Genomic DNA, 16362 nt, shown 5'->3' on the forward strand with positions numbered 1-16362 from the left:
AGGGTGTGATTCCCAAAACTGGTATCTCCACCGTTCCTCCTCCGGGAGGTGCACTGTCCTGTGGGAGTGCCGTGAACTCTCTATCTGAGCGCACCTGCCGAGGGGCGCTGGGCAGCTTGGCACCCCAGCCGCTTGGGCGTTCCTGAGCTTGGCGCACACGAGGGGTTGTGGGCCTGGCTCCCTGTCCTTCTGGCAGGGCTCACCGTGGGGCGTGTCCCCCGCCCCAGCCGCATTCTAGGTCGCACGTTCTGCCAGCCTGAGCCCTGAGGGGGGTGGCAGCGGGGGGTGCTCATGCTTGTGTGTGATGGGGATCGGGAACTGCCTTAGTGAACCTCCGGTAAGCCCATTTTCGAGGAACCGAGAGCAAGCCGGGAGCAGCTTCCTCAAGCACGGAGGCTTCTCCCGCTCCGCTTAAATGTGTCTCCTGTCAGAATTTGTTCACTTTTCTAACAGATCCGAGTTCTGGGTTGTGTGTTTATGGCCCAGCTGAGAACCGGTGGGCTACGCAAAACGCCGGCTGCCACCACTGTGCTGTGCTTCCCGGCCGCGCCGCGGGCCATTCATCCCCCAGTGCCCGGCGTGCAGCCCTGGCGCCCACGCCCTCGTCCCCCGTGCCCAGCCCTCCAGCTCCTCTGCGGGCTCTGCCTGGCTGCGTCCTAGAGGCAGCGGCTTTCCCTTGGCCGCACAGCACCACCCACGTCCCTGAGGCCGTGGGGGGCTCACTGGCCGCCGGGGCCCTGCAGGAAGCAGTGTCGGGGGCTGGGCTGCTGGTGACATCAGACCACTGGCGTGGGGCCGGCCTCTGCGATGGTGCATTTGGGGAGGCAGCCGCCAATCCGCGGAGCCTCTGACGGCCTGTCCTGCGCTTCCCTCCCCAGGTCGTGCACACGCACAAGCCGCACTTCATGGCTCTGCACTGCCAGGAGTTTGGAGGGAAGAACTACGAGGCCTCCATGTCCCACGTGGACAAGTTTGTCAAGTAAGTCCCCGCGGTGTGCGCCACACCCTTCCCAGAACGCGGTGCCCCTGGGGGGGATACAGGGTGACAGCGAGCCCGGGGGTTGTGCACATGCAAGGTGACGGTGGTGCCTTGGGCCTGGAGACTTCAGCCCTGGGTCCAGGCGGAGTGTCCCATCTGTGCGGTCTGACGGCTGCCATCCTGCCCTTGCTGTGGGTGGACGGACAGGTGGACATGGAGCAGCTCACAGCTGTGTCCGTCACCGCGGGATGGGGACAGAGTGCGGTCATCTGTGGGGAGTGAAATCTTTGTCATCGGGAGGAAGTAGCCACAGGCGTATGCTGAGTGCCGCACGCACACCCTGCCGCCCCGTGGAGGAGAGGCCCGCCCGGTGCTGCTGGGACGGGGCACCGAGGCCTCTGCATGGGCCCAGGAGGTGGACCCACGGGGGCCGGGCTGGGAGCAGGCTTGAGGCCTGGCCCTGGGAAGCGGGGTCCCCATCTAGCTGTGGGTAGCAGGAGCGACTCTGGCGCCCGCCTGCCTTCTGCCCACTGCCCGAGTGCCCAGGACTCCTCTCTGCCCCAGGCACTGCTGTGCCTGCCCTCCGTGTCCCCGGGATGTGGCCTTGGCCACGCCCCAGCCGTGGACTCGGGGCACCGTGACCACTCCTGCCAGCAGTGTGAGGGACGCTTGCTGACTGCCGAGGCTGGCCACTGAAGGCCACCGTGCCCGCAGGGAGCCGCGTGTGGGCCTCTGGGTCTGCGCTCGGAGCCCCGGCGCCCGCCACGTGGCCAGAGGAGGGCTTCAGCTGCTGTCACCTCGCTCAGTCCTGCTCGGGGCCCCTGACTTCGTGCGTAGACACAAGCCGTCCATGTTTTCAGTTGTTAAACTGGGGGTAATGTGCTAATTTCCCCAAACAAGGTAATTTTAAGGCTATTTTATCAAAATGTTTTTCTTTTTTTAAAACTTAAACTAATACTAGGATTAACGTGGGCGAGCAAGGGGATGTAGCTAAATAGCCCCAAGTGCCCGAAATAATACTAAAAAGCACGAGGTGGGCGTCCCCCTGGCCTGGGCTGCAGGCCCCTTGGGGCGCAGTGAGGTCAGGGCGAGGGGTGCAGGGTAGGGATGGGCTGCAGGGGGACCCCGCCCTGCGTCACCCAGCCGTGTGCAGCCGGCCGCGAGCGGCTTCGCTGGTGTCTGCGTGAGAAGGTGACATGGACGCCCCCCCCCGGCCCCACACACGAGCACGAATCTCAGTCCTGTCACTGAGTAGACGTCAAACGCAGTCATAACAACGCTGAGACCAAGTGAAGGACGATGTGTCTGCAGCTCTGGGGCAGGGAGAGATTTCTTTAAAAGGTGCAACAAGTGTCACTTACGAAGAAGATTGAGAAATTTGTTAAATGATGAATGATGATCTGAAAATTATCAAAAGAAAAGACACTGTACACGAAGTAAATGTTTAGCCACACCTGGGAAGGACACCTGCCACACAGCTGAGTGACAAAAGCCAGCGCTTGAGAACATAAAAGGGCCCCGGAAGCCGTGAGAAGGACCACGTGGAAAGAACCAGGCATTTCCCGGAGGGAGCCTTGCAGGCCTGTGGAGGGAAGCCGCCCTGCGTCCCGTCCCAGCCCCCACCCCCCGTCCCCTCATCCCCCCCCGTGTCCACATCCCCGCCCCACATCCAGGTCTCTGCATCCCCGCCCCGCATCCCCTCGTCCCCACCCTGCATCCCCGCCCCACGTCCCCTTGTCCCCACACTGTGTCCCCACCCCACATCTGTGTCCCCGCCCCACATCCAGGTCCCCGCACCCCCACCCTACATCCCGTGTCCCCACCCCACATCCCCTCATCCCCGCCCTGCGTCCCATCATCCCCGCCCTGCGTCCCCACCCCACGTCCCCTCATCCCCACCCCATGTTCCCTCATCCCCACCCCACGTCCAATCATCCCCTCCCTGCATCCCCACCCCATGTCCCCTCGTCCCCACCCCATGTCCTCTCGTCCCCACCCTGTGTCCACATCCCCGCCCCACATCCAGGTCTCTGCATCCCTGCCCCGCGTCCCCTCGTCCCCACCCTGCATCCCCTTTTCGCCACGGTGTGTCCCCACCCCGAATCCGTGTCCCCGCCCCACATCCAGGTCCCCGCGCCCCCACCCTATGTCCCGTGTCCCTACCCCACATCCCCTCATCCCCACCCCATGTCCCCTCGTCCCCACCCCGTGTCCCCACCCTGTGTCCACATCCCCGGCCCACATCCAGGTCCCCGCGTCCCCGCGTCCCCGCCCTGTGTCCCTACCCCGCCCCCGCGTCCCTGCCCCACATCCAGGTCCCCGTGTCCCCGCCCTGCTTCCCCTCATCCCCGCCCTGTGTCCCCACCCCGCCCCCGTGTCCCCGCCCCACATCCAGGTTTCTGCGTCCCCGCCCCGCGTCCCAGCATCCCCGCCCTGTGTCCCCACCCCGCCCCCCCCGCGTCCCCGCCCCACATCCAGTTTTCTGTGTCCCCGCCCCGTGTCCCAGCGTCCCTGCCCTGTGTCCCCACCCCGCCCCAGCGTCCCTGCCCCACATCCAGGTCCCCGCGTCCCTGCCCCGCTTCCCCTCATCCCCGCCCTGTGTCCCCACCCTGCCCCCGCATCCCTATCCTACATCCAGGTCCCCGCGCCCCCACCCTACATCCCGTGTCCCCACCCCACATCCCCTGATCCCTGCCCCGCGTCCCATCATCCCCGCCCTGTGTCCCCACCCCGTCCCCACGTCCCTGCCCCACATCCAGGTCTCCGCCTCCCCGCATCCCTGCCCCGTGTCCCCACCCCGCTTCCCCTCGTCCCCGCCCTGTGTCCCCACCCCGCCCCCGCGTCCCTGCCCCACATCCAGGTCCCCACGTCCCCACGTCCCTGCCCTGTGTCCCACCCCGCCCCCGTGTCCCTGCCCCACATCCAGGTCCCCGCGTCCCTGTGTCCCCACCCCGCCCCCGTGTCCCCACCCCACATCCAGGTCCCCGCGTCCCCGCCCTGTGTCCCCACCCCAGCCCTTCATCCCTACCCCACATCAGGTCCCCGCGTCCCCGTGTCCCTGCCCCGTGTCACCACCCCGTTTCCCCTCGTCCCCGCCCTGTATCCCCACCCTGCCCCTGCGTCCCCGCCCCACATCCAGGTCCCCGCGTCCCTGTGTCCCCACCCCGCCCCCGTGTCCCCACCCCACATCCAGGTCCCCGCGTCCCCGCCCTGTGTCCCCACCCCAGCCCCTCATCCCTACCCCACATCAGGTCCCCGCGTCCCCGTGTCCCTGCCCCGTGTCACCACCCCGCTTCCCCTCGTCCCCGCCCTGTATCCCCACCCTGCCCCTGCGTCCCCGCCCCACATCCAGGTCCCCGCGTCCCCGCGTCCCTGCCCTGTGTCCCCACTCCGCCCCCACGTCCCTGCCCCACATCCAGGTCCCCGCGTCCCTGTGTCCCCACCCCGCCCCCGCATCCCCGCCCCACATCCAGGTCCCCGTGTCCCTGCGTCCCCGCCCTGTGTCCCCACCCCGGCCCCGCGTCCCTGCCCCACAAGTGCAGACATGTGGCTTCTGCCGTCCCCTGCCGTCCTGGCTCTGCTGTCAGGTTTTTCTACCCACACCACATGGGACACACGCTATTACTAGGTTTGCTCTGAAGCGTTAGCTTTTAAAAAGATGACAAAGTGAGAGAGAAGACGGCATGTGTTCCGACCACTTTCTCTGTCGGTTCTGTCGTGGAGACGCGGTTTCTGTCTGGTACTGTGTTCCTTCAGCCTGAGGCCTTTCTGTGGCGTTCATCTGCACGCAGTCACCGTGACAGTTCTCAGCTTTGGTTTGTCTGAAGAAAGTCTTTGTCTTCAGGTTGAAAGAGGTCTTGTGAACAGAACTCGGGCTTGCCGGCCTCTCTGTGTTCGTCCTTAAAGGACATCACTGCGCTGGCCTGTGTCGTGTGGTTTCTGACGGGGACTGGGCCGTCGTCCTCATCTCCATTTCCGGTGTATAATGTGTCTTTTCCCTGACTGTGGGATTTTGTCTTCCTGGCTGGTTTGCAGCAACTTGGTTCTGTCATGTTTTAGTTTGATTTCCCTTGTTTGTCTTACGTGGGGTTCTAATTCTAATCAAATTTGGAAAAAGTTTGTCTGCTATTTCCTTAAACATTTTCCTCCTTCCCCTCTCTCGTCCTCCGAGCCCGGCTCCTGGGGTCGGCTGTGTGGCATCAGCCAGGTCCCCTCGGCGCTTGCCGCTCATGTTCCTCTAGCTTTGCTTCAGTTTGGGTAATTTCTGTCTCTGTGTCCTGTAGTCACTGATCTCGCTGGTTTGTTTCCTTAGGTTTTCACCTGTGTTTACGTCCACCCAGCTGGAGATGTTTGATTTGTGGTTTTAGTTTTTGCCTTTCCTCACATTTATGTTTTCCTTGAAATCTTTGGTCATATTTACGATACCTGCTTCCAGACACTTTTCAGCTAATTTTTGTCCTTCTTGACCCATCTCTGTTGACCGCTTTTTTGTCATATTTTGCTGCTTCTTGGCACGCCAAGTTAATTTTTACGTGGCGCCAGACGTAATGACCGTTAGGGTGGTGTTTCATGTCTGAACCTTGCGTCCTGCCCTGGACGCATCTGAGGTTGGTTCCTGTGGGCGGCGAAGCGCTGGACGGTCCATTTGACCCTCTTCCCTTCTTTTCCGTGTGCGTTTCGGTTTGCCTCTTAGAGCTGGAGCCCCTGCCCCGCTGCCGCCGAGCTGGCAGGAGCGGCGGAGGGGGGCCCTCAGCCGTGGGGCCGGCGGGTAAGCGGGGAGGCCTCCCGCCGCCGCTCTGGTGTGTCCACGGGGCTCTGGGGGCAGTGGCCACATTTCCAGCCACATTTGCTGAGATGATGGAGAGGCGCCCACTGAAGCTTTTCCTGGTCGTGAAAGGAGACCGAACAGCCTGGGGGAGCCCCTCTCACGGGTGTTCAGAGACCCTCCTTTGCGTCGTGTCCTCTGTGCCTGCTCACGATGCCCAGCCCCTCCCCGATGACGAGCAGCCCTCGCCTGCCCTGAGCACACAGGGGGTCTTAGTTTCTCGCCCCCACCGCTGGTCGGGGGCGTTGCGTAGCCTGGGCCTCGGAAGCAGCGTCCTCTGTGGCTTGTGCACTAAAGAACTCACTTTTCCCTTCCAGAGAGCTGCTGTCCAGTGACGCGATGAAGGAGTACAACCGGGCCCGCGTCTACCTGGACGAGAACTTCAAATCCCAGGAGCACTTCACGGTGAGTGCGCTTCCGTGCCCCGGGGTCGGCGGCGCGTCTGTGGGAGCTGCCGCCCTCTGACGAAGTGGCCGCCGAGGGCCCCTCTCTGTGGCAGAACACGTGGCCACGCCCAGGTTGGAATGTCAGTGGCACAGATGGGGTCCGTGGGAGGGGGGCAGCCAAGAAGGGGCCCGGGGCGGTGGCCTGTGGGCCGAGGAGGGTGAGTTGGGGGCTCCTTACAGAGATGAGGGGTTACACCTGTCCCTGGATCCACTCTGTGCGGTTGCTGGTGCCTGGTCCTGCTCGCAGGGTGCAGGCCGGTCCCTTTGTGAGCCCAAGCAGTCCTCCATGGTGGTCTGGCCTTCCCGGCAAGGAAGCGGCACAGAGACCTGCCCTTTCTCTGTAAGAGTCGTTGGTCTGGGGGACAGTGGACACCTGGAAAGGGGGCCCCGCTGGGTGCAGCGGCTGTGGGAGGCACCGGTGACGAGGGCTGAGGCTTCTTGCAGAACACGTGTCATGGGTTTGGAGTAGCTGGTTGTTGGCTCAGAGGACTGTGGCCTCACGGTCCCCATCTTTGGGGAAGCCTCAGAGCTGCTCAGTTAGCTCGGTTTTCTTGGTGTTCTGTTCCCGGAGCCCTTCCCCTGACGTCTGTCATGTTGCCAGGAGCCCGGTGTGCAGCAGGGCTCAGCCGTTGTGCAGGTCGGGGCTGCCTGGGCGCCAAGGGCGGGCAGGGCTGAGGCGCAGCACGTGGAGATGGCCCTTCACTTAGAAAGGTCAGTTCTCAGTCTTTAAGTCTGGGGCGTCTCTGCCAGTTCGGTGGTGTCTTCTGTGGCTGAGAGGTCATTGTCCTCGGGCACACTCACTGGCCAGCCGTGGCGGCCTCAGCTCACAGCCCCCACGCCCGCTGCCCCCCTGCCTCTGCCCACTGGCCGCCTGCTCTCCACCACCCTTGCCAGGAAAGCACCCTCGACCCTCCCACTTCCCTGCGCTGCGAGCCGACCTCTGCTTCCGTCGGGACTTGTGCAGACGAGAAGCACGGTAGCTGGAATGAAGAACGCACCAGTTGGGTGGACAGTGGCCAGACGCTGCAGAGGAAGAGGAGGGATAATCGAACGTGGGGCCCAGCAGTGGGAACTACTCAGAATAAAACGGGATGTCCCTGCCCGGGCTGGCGCGTCCAGGGTGCGTGTACCTGGAACCCCGGGAGGACGGGAGACCGGAGGTGGGCAGATACCCGAAGAATAAAGGCTGAAATCTTTAAAGGTCCGATGAAACGTGTGGGTGCATGGATCCAGTTACCGTCGCGAGTTTCCAGCCGAGGCTCATCCTCACGGCTGCACTGCAGACAGGCTGTGACGCTCGTCATCCCCCGCCATCCTCAGCCGCCAGTCTCTGCCACGAGAGCCACCGCAGCCCATGGCGGCCGTCGCTCACCACCTCCTCACGGAAGATGTCCTCGCGTCGGCACGGCCGCCCTTCGGTGGAAGACTCAGTATTTTAAAAGGAGAACGTGCCCTGCCAGCGCACGTCGGGGCACTGGGAGCGTCTGCGTGGGCGTCGCGGTTGTCCTCAGAGTGGGGAGCGTCGTGGGGAGGGCGGCCTGTCTAGGGATGAGGAGGCGCGTCCTCAGGAGGACGTCGCTGGGTGGGGTGTGTGCTGTGTCGGAGCTCGAGCACGCGGATGAGACCGCTGGCGGCCAGGGGAACAGGTCAGTGGCAGCGGAGGCTTCGACGCGGCCTGTCCCTGACCGGCGCCACAGGGGGACCGAGGACCGCTGCCCGCCGGTGTGACCCCTGCTGCTGGTGGGACAGCGACCGGAGAAGCAGCCACAGAAAAGGCTTGTCGCACGCCGCAGGGCATGGTCAGCCGCCGTGGGACCAGGCAGGGTGGCTGCCACCTTCTGCTAGGTTTCCTCAGAAACGTCTTTCAAAGTGAAGGTCAAGGAGACTTGGAAGAAGACTCTCGGCAGGCTCGCCATGAGCAGCCCCACGGGGGTTCGGGCCATCCTGGGGGCCGCCTTTCCGAGGACCCTGCCTGTGCACAGGCTCTGGCCACTGCCAGCCTGGCTTTGGGGTCTCAGATCGTGTCCCCGTGGGATGCTCACGTGCACGTGGACATCTGGCGTGAAGCCAAGACCACACACGTGTTCTCTGAGCACAAAGTAGGTGGATGAGAAGTAAACAGAAACAGTATCTGGAAGCCTCCCAGACATTTGGAAATAAACAGCAAACTTGCAGATATCCCGGGAGTTAAGAGAATTTCACAGAGCAGATTGAAACATGGGTCTGAGGACATGAAAGAGAAATCGAACCTTCAGGATTTGCGAGATGCACCTAAAATGGTGCATAGAGGGGAATTTGTAGCATTAAATGCTTACATTGGAAAATTTTAGAAATAAGAGCAAAATAACCCAAAGCAGGCAGAAGAAAGGAAATAATAAGAGCAGAAATGTGTGATGAAGAAAACAGGAGAGAGAAAACCGGTGAAGTCAAGCAGGTACCACAGCAGGTTAGCGCGTCCAGTGAGCCTCACCCAGCAGGTCAGAGCCGCGGTGTTTGGGGAATGAGGCCACGGCCATGGAGGTCAGGAGGCTCACCCGGGCTGTGCAGGGGCCCGGCAGAGGCCAGCCTGTAGCCACTCGGGGTGAGGGGGTTAGCAAGTCCTCAGTAGACGAGCCGGCGTACTGCTGAGAGGATCGGGGTCCTCCTGGAGAGGCCTGGTGCCTGCAGCCGTCTGTGTGTCTCTCTCACGCTCGCCTCTGGAAGTTTTCCGTATTTTCTTGAAATGCTCACTGTCCCGTTCTCCACCGTCCGCTCTGTGTCACCGTCATCCCCTGCTCAGGCACCTGCGTTTCTCTTCCGCAAAAGCGCCTACTTGGCTAAGAAGAGAAGGGGCACAATGACGGTGGCCGTCGGACCCAGGAGCCGCCGTTTTGGTCTCCCCCACCCCGAGATTCATCTCAGAATGTCATTCTGCAGCTTGCAGTGGAAAACAAACACCTGGAAGCAGGCACTCCCGTAACTCAGCAGTTTCTTTGAAGAAATTCCCGTTCTTGCAGACAGTTGAATATAAGGTGGTCCTCAAAAAGTACGTGATGGCAAAAATTGGGAATAATTTTAAAAACCAGAGGGAGAGATTTTCACACTGTGGGACAGCCATGTGGCGGATTGCCTGGCACAGGGTGTCTGGGGAGGGGGACCCGCCTGCACGCCCCCCAGGAGGAAGCGTGGGGGCTGGAGCCCACACTCTCACCCCTAGAGGATCTTGGCGTCCGGTTGGTGCGTTGAGTACTGAACGGTAATGTTGCACCTAGTCTGTTTTTCAGCACACAGGTTTTCAAATTTAAAGCATCTGAGATCAGTTGCATCCAGGATCCATGGCATTTCAGTTAAAATTGGCAGCACTTTCTTCTCTTGGTCATAAATACAGAGATGGCACGTTCGCGGGAGACACAGCGTGGTGCTTGCTTCAAGCTTGAGACCGTGCTCGGGGGCGGCCCAACGCTGGGTGGGACTGGCCCAGCACAAGGCGGCAGCGTGTCTGCTGCAGGGGGGGACCGCACGGTGTGGGAGCCCCCGCGGCCGTGTGTGGCCCATGCCCCCACGGTTTTGGGGGGATGGGCCAGAGGGCTTGGCTGCCTGCTGCGGGGGTGGGCGTTCTCCCAGCCCCGCAGTGCTGTGGCCTGGCTTTCCTTCCAGGGTCCCCGGCCTCCGGCAGGGGTGTGGGGTCTCCCCGCAGCCACAGTCCCGTGTGAGGCGTGTTAATGGCCAGTGGGTAACCAGACGGTCATGTTTGGCGGGTGGGAAATGGTCGCTGATGCTCCCGACGCTGGAGCTCATCCCTGAGTTGGCACAGAGGTCCATGCGTGTCTGTCATCCCAGCTCATAAGGAAGATGCTGATGGTTTGCGATGAAATCCTGCTTGACCCGCGGCCCCTGGCGCACCGTGCCTCAGCGTGCTGTGTGCTGGGGGCCTCTGGACGTCCCGGCGGAGGGGAGTCTGCACCCCCAGAGTCCTGGGCAGGGGGCTGCACTGGCTGTGCGGCCGCCTCCCGCCCCAGCCTGTGGCCTCTGGCTGTCAGAGGGAGGAAAATTTAATTTTTTACAAGATTAATAGTATTGGAGCAGTATTTTTAGCTGAGTGGTTCAAATAATAGGCCATTAATTGAAAACGGAAATTGAAATGAATTTGTCTCGTACCTAAGTGCTGTCACAGGTATTAATAGCGATCAGAAAATAGTGGTCTGTTCCCAGAAAGAGGTTGAGCCTGAAGCTGCACCTGGTCTGTGAGCGTGACCGTGGGGGTCCGCGGTGCCGCAGAAGCGTGGGGGCTGCGGCCTGGTCCATGGGGGTCCACCTGGGGGTGCTCTGGATCTAGGGGGCCTGTGGCCTGGAGTAGAATGCAGCCCGAGGGGGCTCTGAGCTGGGGGAGGCTCTGAGCTGGAGGGGGCTCTGGGCCTGGGGGGACTCGACCTGGGGGCTCAGTGGGGCATCCTGCAGGCCGAGGCAGGAGCCCACAAACGCTTCTTGTCACCAGGAGATGGCGCCAGAGTAGCCTTTGGTGTCTTGGGCTTTTGGTTCAGGTGCTCACAGGGCTTTTTTGGACTTAACATTGATTACGTTAAATTTTGTTTGCTCGTAAGAATCATGCTGGGGGGCCATTTACTGAGGCAGGAGGCTCACTTCATCCCACCAGCAGCCTGGCCTGGTCATCGCCTGCTTGCATTTCTCTTGGAAAGTCCACACCGGAAGTCGGCTTCTTCAGGGCGCAGCCGGGCTCCGGAAGGCGGGGCCCCGTCCTGTCCACGGGACTCATGTGGACGTCCCTCGGGGCAGACTGAGGACCCTGGCCTGGGGCGTCCGCACAGCCACGTGTGAGCTGGATGGGTGGGCTGGGACTTGCATGCCACATCCGGGGTGGGGGCCCCTAGGTGCCCTCGAGCCCTTGCCTCCTACGGTGGCTGCCCTGGAGGTGCTCCTGCTGGTAACCTCATTTCTGGCTCTCCACTGCCCTGCACCCCCCAAACCCTGATTGTCGCCCTGCCTGCCTGTTCTGGCCGAGGGCCTGGAGTCGGACCGCATATCCTGGGTGCTCAGTAAATGTGCTCTGAGTCCGTGAACGAGTCGGGGTCTTGGGGACGGGAGAGCCAGGATTTAGTTGTGCATGAGACATGGATGCCCCTCGCCCCTCCCCGTGGGATCCATGGCTGTGGGTGCGCCGATATGAGCTCAAGGGGAGACAGAATGGGAGCCTGTCAGAGTTTAGGTTTGTTGAAGACCATGGATCGGGCCTGGGGCCCCCACATTTTGAGATGGACTCATCCAGGGCAAGGCAGGGGCGAGGCGGGGGGAAGGCAGGGGCAGGGGTGTGCTGGAAGCCACATGGCAGCAAAGAAAGAGCCCACGAGGAAGGGGGCTTGCCCCCAAGGTGCCTGGACGTCTGCCTGGGGCTGCCCGAGAGGCCCGGACCTTGCGGGCCGCTGCTTGATTGAACGCGGGGCAGATGGATGCCCTGTTCGCCCTGTCCCTGAGTGGGGTGTTTTCCACAACAGAATGCTGAGTCCTTCGTATCCCGGCAGGCTCTGAGCTTGTAACCTCCTGTTAAGGCTTTTGGATTTGCCCACAAAGAACCCATATGTTCCAGAGTTAATCCATAGCAGTTCGGAGGCACTCTTGTCCTGTTCTTGCCGCGTAGAAAAGCAACACCAGGTAGTGGGACCGAAGGTCATCGTTGCTGGTGCTGCATCAGGACTGGCCGAAGAGGAGACCAGGAGGTGCCCCTCCAAGTGGGACTGGGCCCCCGGAGGCCGTCCACTGGCTGCCTGCTCCCGGGTCCCTCCCAGGCACTGTGTGGTGGGATGCCATGTGACCCACAGTTCATGCTGGGGACAGACTGGAGGTCGCTGGGGACACTGCAGCATCTGGTGGAAAAGTCGGTGGCCAACGCTCGGCACCCCTGGCTGATCCTCAGTGTCTGCGGGATCCCTGGGATGCCCACGCCTCGTAGAACACGCGTAAAATGTGGGCAGGCAGGAGGAGGCAGGCATCACCGTCATTGGGGTGTCGCTCCCCGTGGATGGAGACCCAGTGGTGCCCGTCTTCTGGGAGGAGGTGGTAGCCACCTTGCCGCATGTCCTGCCTGTTCCCTCCTCCAGCGCCGGCGAACCCCCAGCCCTGCCCTCCGTGTGCACACCCTTCTCCTGCTGCACACGGCCTCCTCCCCTTCCGTGGGGCCCTCCTGCCCCCGAAGGACCATCACCCGTTCACGTGTGCTCCTGCCCGCGCCCCCGCCCCTGCTGTCTTGTGTGAGGACAGTGCCGCACCCCCTCCGTACGTCCCTGGGGTCAGTGATTGAGTCCACGCAGAGGAGTGTTAGAGTCAGGCGCGTGACGTGTAAAGATGATTCGTACACCTGCTGTTACAAGCGTGGGCTGCAAGGTAGGTGGGCCTCTCCAGACCGTGCCGGCTTCCTGGGACCTGGGCGCCCGGGTCCCCTGGCCCACGTGCAGGAGGTGCGCAGGGCTGCCACGAGGCCTCGCCTGTCCAGGGGTCCAGGCTTAGGGAGGAGGGTCCTTAGAGGACACATGGAGCTCTGCACCTGCTGGGAGGGACCTGCTGCCTCTGGATCATCGCGAGCATCCACCGCTGCAGGCTGCACCTGGATTCCTAAAATGCTCTGAAATGCTTCCCACAGGAAGCCTTCCAGGATTGGCCTACTGGGACGCTCCACCTGGATTCTCAGGCGCCCCACCATCGGTCACGGTCGACTTCGCAGCAGCCCAGGGCACAGCCACACGGGCCGTGACACAGGAAGTGGCCGGTGAAGTTTTCCAGGCCTTCCGAGTGTCTATTGATCGGAGACCTGATAGCACAGGAATTGTGTCTCATTTCACGGGAGGAGCATAGAAAACACATCACTTACCACCTGAAAAGCTGGAACGTCGATAGGGGATGTGAAGGTAGCGGCTTTCCTATACTCTGGCCTCAGAAATGGCTAAATGAGGAAGAAATTACAGATTTATTTTGGTATAATTTCCTCGTCTTGCTTCACTGCGGGGGTGAACGTCCCTGTCCTGCTCGTTTGCGTGGCGGGCAGGCCCGAGGGAGGGGCAGAGCGGGCTCATTTACCCGTGAGAATTCCAGGCCTCTCCGGCCGGTGGAGGCCCCAAGGAGGCACGGCCAGAGGCCACCCCCATGGTCCCTTCCCTGCCCCAGCGACCCCATCCTGCCCTCAGTGGGTGACCTGCGAGGGGGAGGAAGAGGAGGATGGGGGGCTCCTGAAGCAGGACATGCCGACTGGCCCGGGCACCCCACACACCGTGGCAGGGGCCACTGCAAGGAGGTGCAGGCCCGTGCCAAGTACCCCGGGGAGCCCCTGGGTTTCTGGGACAGCGGCGCTCTTAAACGTAAGGCTGCGGGTGAGCAGGCTCACTCAGTGGCTTTCTCTCTGCAGCACCAGCTCAGTGGTCAGCACAGATCAGGCCGTGTTTTGGTGGAGAAGCTGGAGGCAGTGGGCACCCTGGCGTGGGGGCAGCCGGGGACAGGACCCCATGGGCCTCTGAAACCCCGGCCGCGCGGGAGGCCAGGCAGGGAAGAGTGAGGGGCCGCCCCCACGGGCCGCCCGGGCCACGTCTGCCGCAGGAGGGCAGCACAGACACCACGGCCACCTCAGCCGGGGCCTCTCGTGTGGCCGGCGGCCCCAGACGTGTGTGTGCGGCAGCTGGGCCCAGACCCGGGTGTTGCGTCTGCCGAGCAGAGCGGACATGCCCTTGGGGGCGGGCAAGTGCAGGCAGGACTGGCACAGTCCGTCCGTGTTGGCGCTGGGCTGGTGTCTGCACGGCTGGCAGCCCGGGAGGGACGCCGTCTCACTGGGCCACAAGTTGTGGGCCCCTTGGAGGGTTTGAAGGGCTGTGAATGCTCCCAGGCAGTGGCCGGCCAGAGCTGGACACTCGTCCTTGGGGCCTCGCCACACCCAGGGCACACGGGGTCAGTGGAGCGCGTTTTGTGACCGCAGCGTCACCTTCACACGTGCAAGCTGACTTCTCCTCGAAGCTCTAAAAGTGGGGTTCCTTCTGGGCAAAGGGGTCTGAAGCCAGAGTCGTGTCTGTGTCCCTTAGCAGCGGACACTTGGCATCACCTAGAGGCCCCAGGAAGGTGTGCGGGCTGTGGAGCAGGCTCCCCGGGCTCCGAGCCCACAGTGGGGAGACCAGTCGCCTCTGCTGCCCATGATGTCCCAGCCAGCACTTTCAGCCCTTGGCCAATTTGGTTCCTGGAAAGAGGTGCACAGGTGAGTTTCTTTTCTGTGAGGTCGCCGTGGTATCCCGGGAGCATGGCTTCATTGTGTGCAGGGGAAGCCGGGGAGGAGACTGCAGGTGCCCCCTGAAGACTCCTCTGCAGGAGGCATCTCTCCCTCCCTGGCCTAAAAGTTTTGCTTCACAAACCCACCCTGTCCCAGGGAAGTCCAGTGGCTGCTTTGTCCATCCCCCCTGTAGTGAGATCATGCAGCCTGCGGGCAGGCCCTGGGGCCTGGAGGGCCCCGTCCACCCCGGGAGGATCCCATCCACCCCAGGAGGGCTCTGTCCACCCCAGGAGGTCTCCGTCCACCCCGGGAGGGTCCCATCCATGCCAGGAGAGCCCCGTCCACCCTGGGAGGGTCCCATCCACCCCAGGAGGGCCCCATCCATCCCTGGAAGGCTCCGTCCACCCCAGGAGGGCCCTGTCCACCCCAGGAGGGCCCCTTCCACCCTGGGAGGGTCCCATCCACCCCGGGAGGGCCCCATCCATCCCTGGAAGGCTCCGTCCACCCCAGGAGGGCCCCGTCCACCCTGGGAGGGTCCCATCTACCCCGGGAGGGCCCCATCCATTCCTGGAAGGCTCCGTCCACCCCAGGAGGGCCCTGTCCACCCTGGGAGAGCCCCATCCACACCTAGGAGGGGTTGGCTCCTGGCCTAGTGGTGCATTCCCACACTCCCACTCCGGTGCCCACACTCATGGCTCTTGGTCCCGGGACATCTTGATTGCTGGTCACCAACAAACTGCTCCTTCTTACTTCTTTCCGCTCCCTGTTTTGGGGGCTCCTGCCTCATCCCCAACCCTGTGTTGTGTTTTGCACTGCCGAGAGGAGAGTCCTCACAGGGGTGCACAGGCCCCAAAGGCTCCATGCTGACCTTGGACTTGCTTTTCTGGGAGGGTCTGGGCATCCCTCAGTGGGGGGCCCGCCTGCCACTGGACCCGGATCTGCTGGAGGGCTAGGGCTGCTGTCTTCCTTCCCTCTGGTCCGGGCCCCTCCCAGCCCCTCGGTGGCCTAGTGCCCGTGGAGAGGGGGGGCCGGAAGGCGTGCTCCTGGAGGAGATGCTCCCCCCACGGCCAGCCCCTTATCCTGTCTCTGCTCTCCTGAGTAAGGTTTTAGGGGAAATTTATGGAAAGTTAATGGAGTTTACTGATGTTCTTTGATCTGAGGAAGGGGAAGGAAGGAAATGCATCTCTGATGAGGGAACTGATGTGCCCCGGCAGAGGCTCCCCTCCCCGTGGCTGCGCCTGGCCTCCACGCCCTGCCTGTGGGGCAGACAGGCCTGATGGAGTGCGAGAAGCAAGATTGGTTTTCCGAGGGCACCGGGCCCTCTGCGCTCCGCTAAATCACACCGTCTGCTCTGCCGGCAGTAACGACCCACTCCCCTCGGCGGCACCTGCAGCCCCGCGGGACGCAGTGATGTGCGGCCCGGCGGCGGCGGGGGCCGGCGGTGAAGGTGAAGCTGTCATATCGATCTTTTTAGCACTAAAATATGAGCCACTTTACTCCGCTCCCCGCTGCTGTGATGTGAAAAATAATAACTCGGATCCAAATTAAAAATATTGATCTCTGGAAGGTGCTGAAAGTAAATAAACACCTCCCGAAGTTTTCGGGTCAGCCGAGAAACGGTCTCAGCAATAAATGTGTCGGCACGTCAGGGTCCAGGGTTCTTGATCTGTTTTTTCTTTGAATTGATTTTTCATTATTTACTTCCTAAAAGTGTTGAAATTTGGTCTTCCACTGTTAAATCCCAGTGTTTGGGCAAATTATTTCTTTGGGGCTTATGAGGTGCTCCTGATCCACTCGCTCATTGATTGATTGATTTTTGACTCAATAAGCTTGCAGTCCCTGCCTTATTTAGGGCTTCTATCATAATTTTTTATAC

The 16362-nt window shown here is 62.1% G+C and overlaps 1 protein-coding gene across 5 annotated transcripts in view; it reads left to right on the plus strand.

Moving 5' to 3' along the window:
• The window catches only part of INPP5A (inositol polyphosphate-5-phosphatase A), a 174662-nt gene that overhangs the window by 66646 nt on the left and 91654 nt on the right, over positions 1 to 16362 (plus strand). For 4 of the 5 annotated variants that reach the window (XM_064595491.1, XM_064595490.1, XM_064595492.1 and 1 more), the window contains 2 exons: positions 879 to 979; positions 6122 to 6209. In XM_064595491.1, the coding sequence (XP_064451561.1) occupies positions 879 to 979; positions 6122 to 6209 (189 nt within the window). Of the gene's footprint in view, positions 1 to 878; positions 980 to 6121; positions 6210 to 16362 lie in introns of those variants that run through there. The other variant, XM_064595494.1, reaches the window with a different exon arrangement.

The sequence above is a fragment of the Mirounga angustirostris genome, unplaced genomic scaffold, assembly GCF_029215605.1.
Source record: "Mirounga angustirostris isolate CCGP_5_RB_7025 unplaced genomic scaffold, mMirAng1.0.hap1 SCAF_6, whole genome shotgun sequence".
In the NCBI taxonomy this organism is placed as follows: domain Eukaryota; kingdom Metazoa; phylum Chordata; class Mammalia; order Carnivora; family Phocidae; genus Mirounga; species Mirounga angustirostris.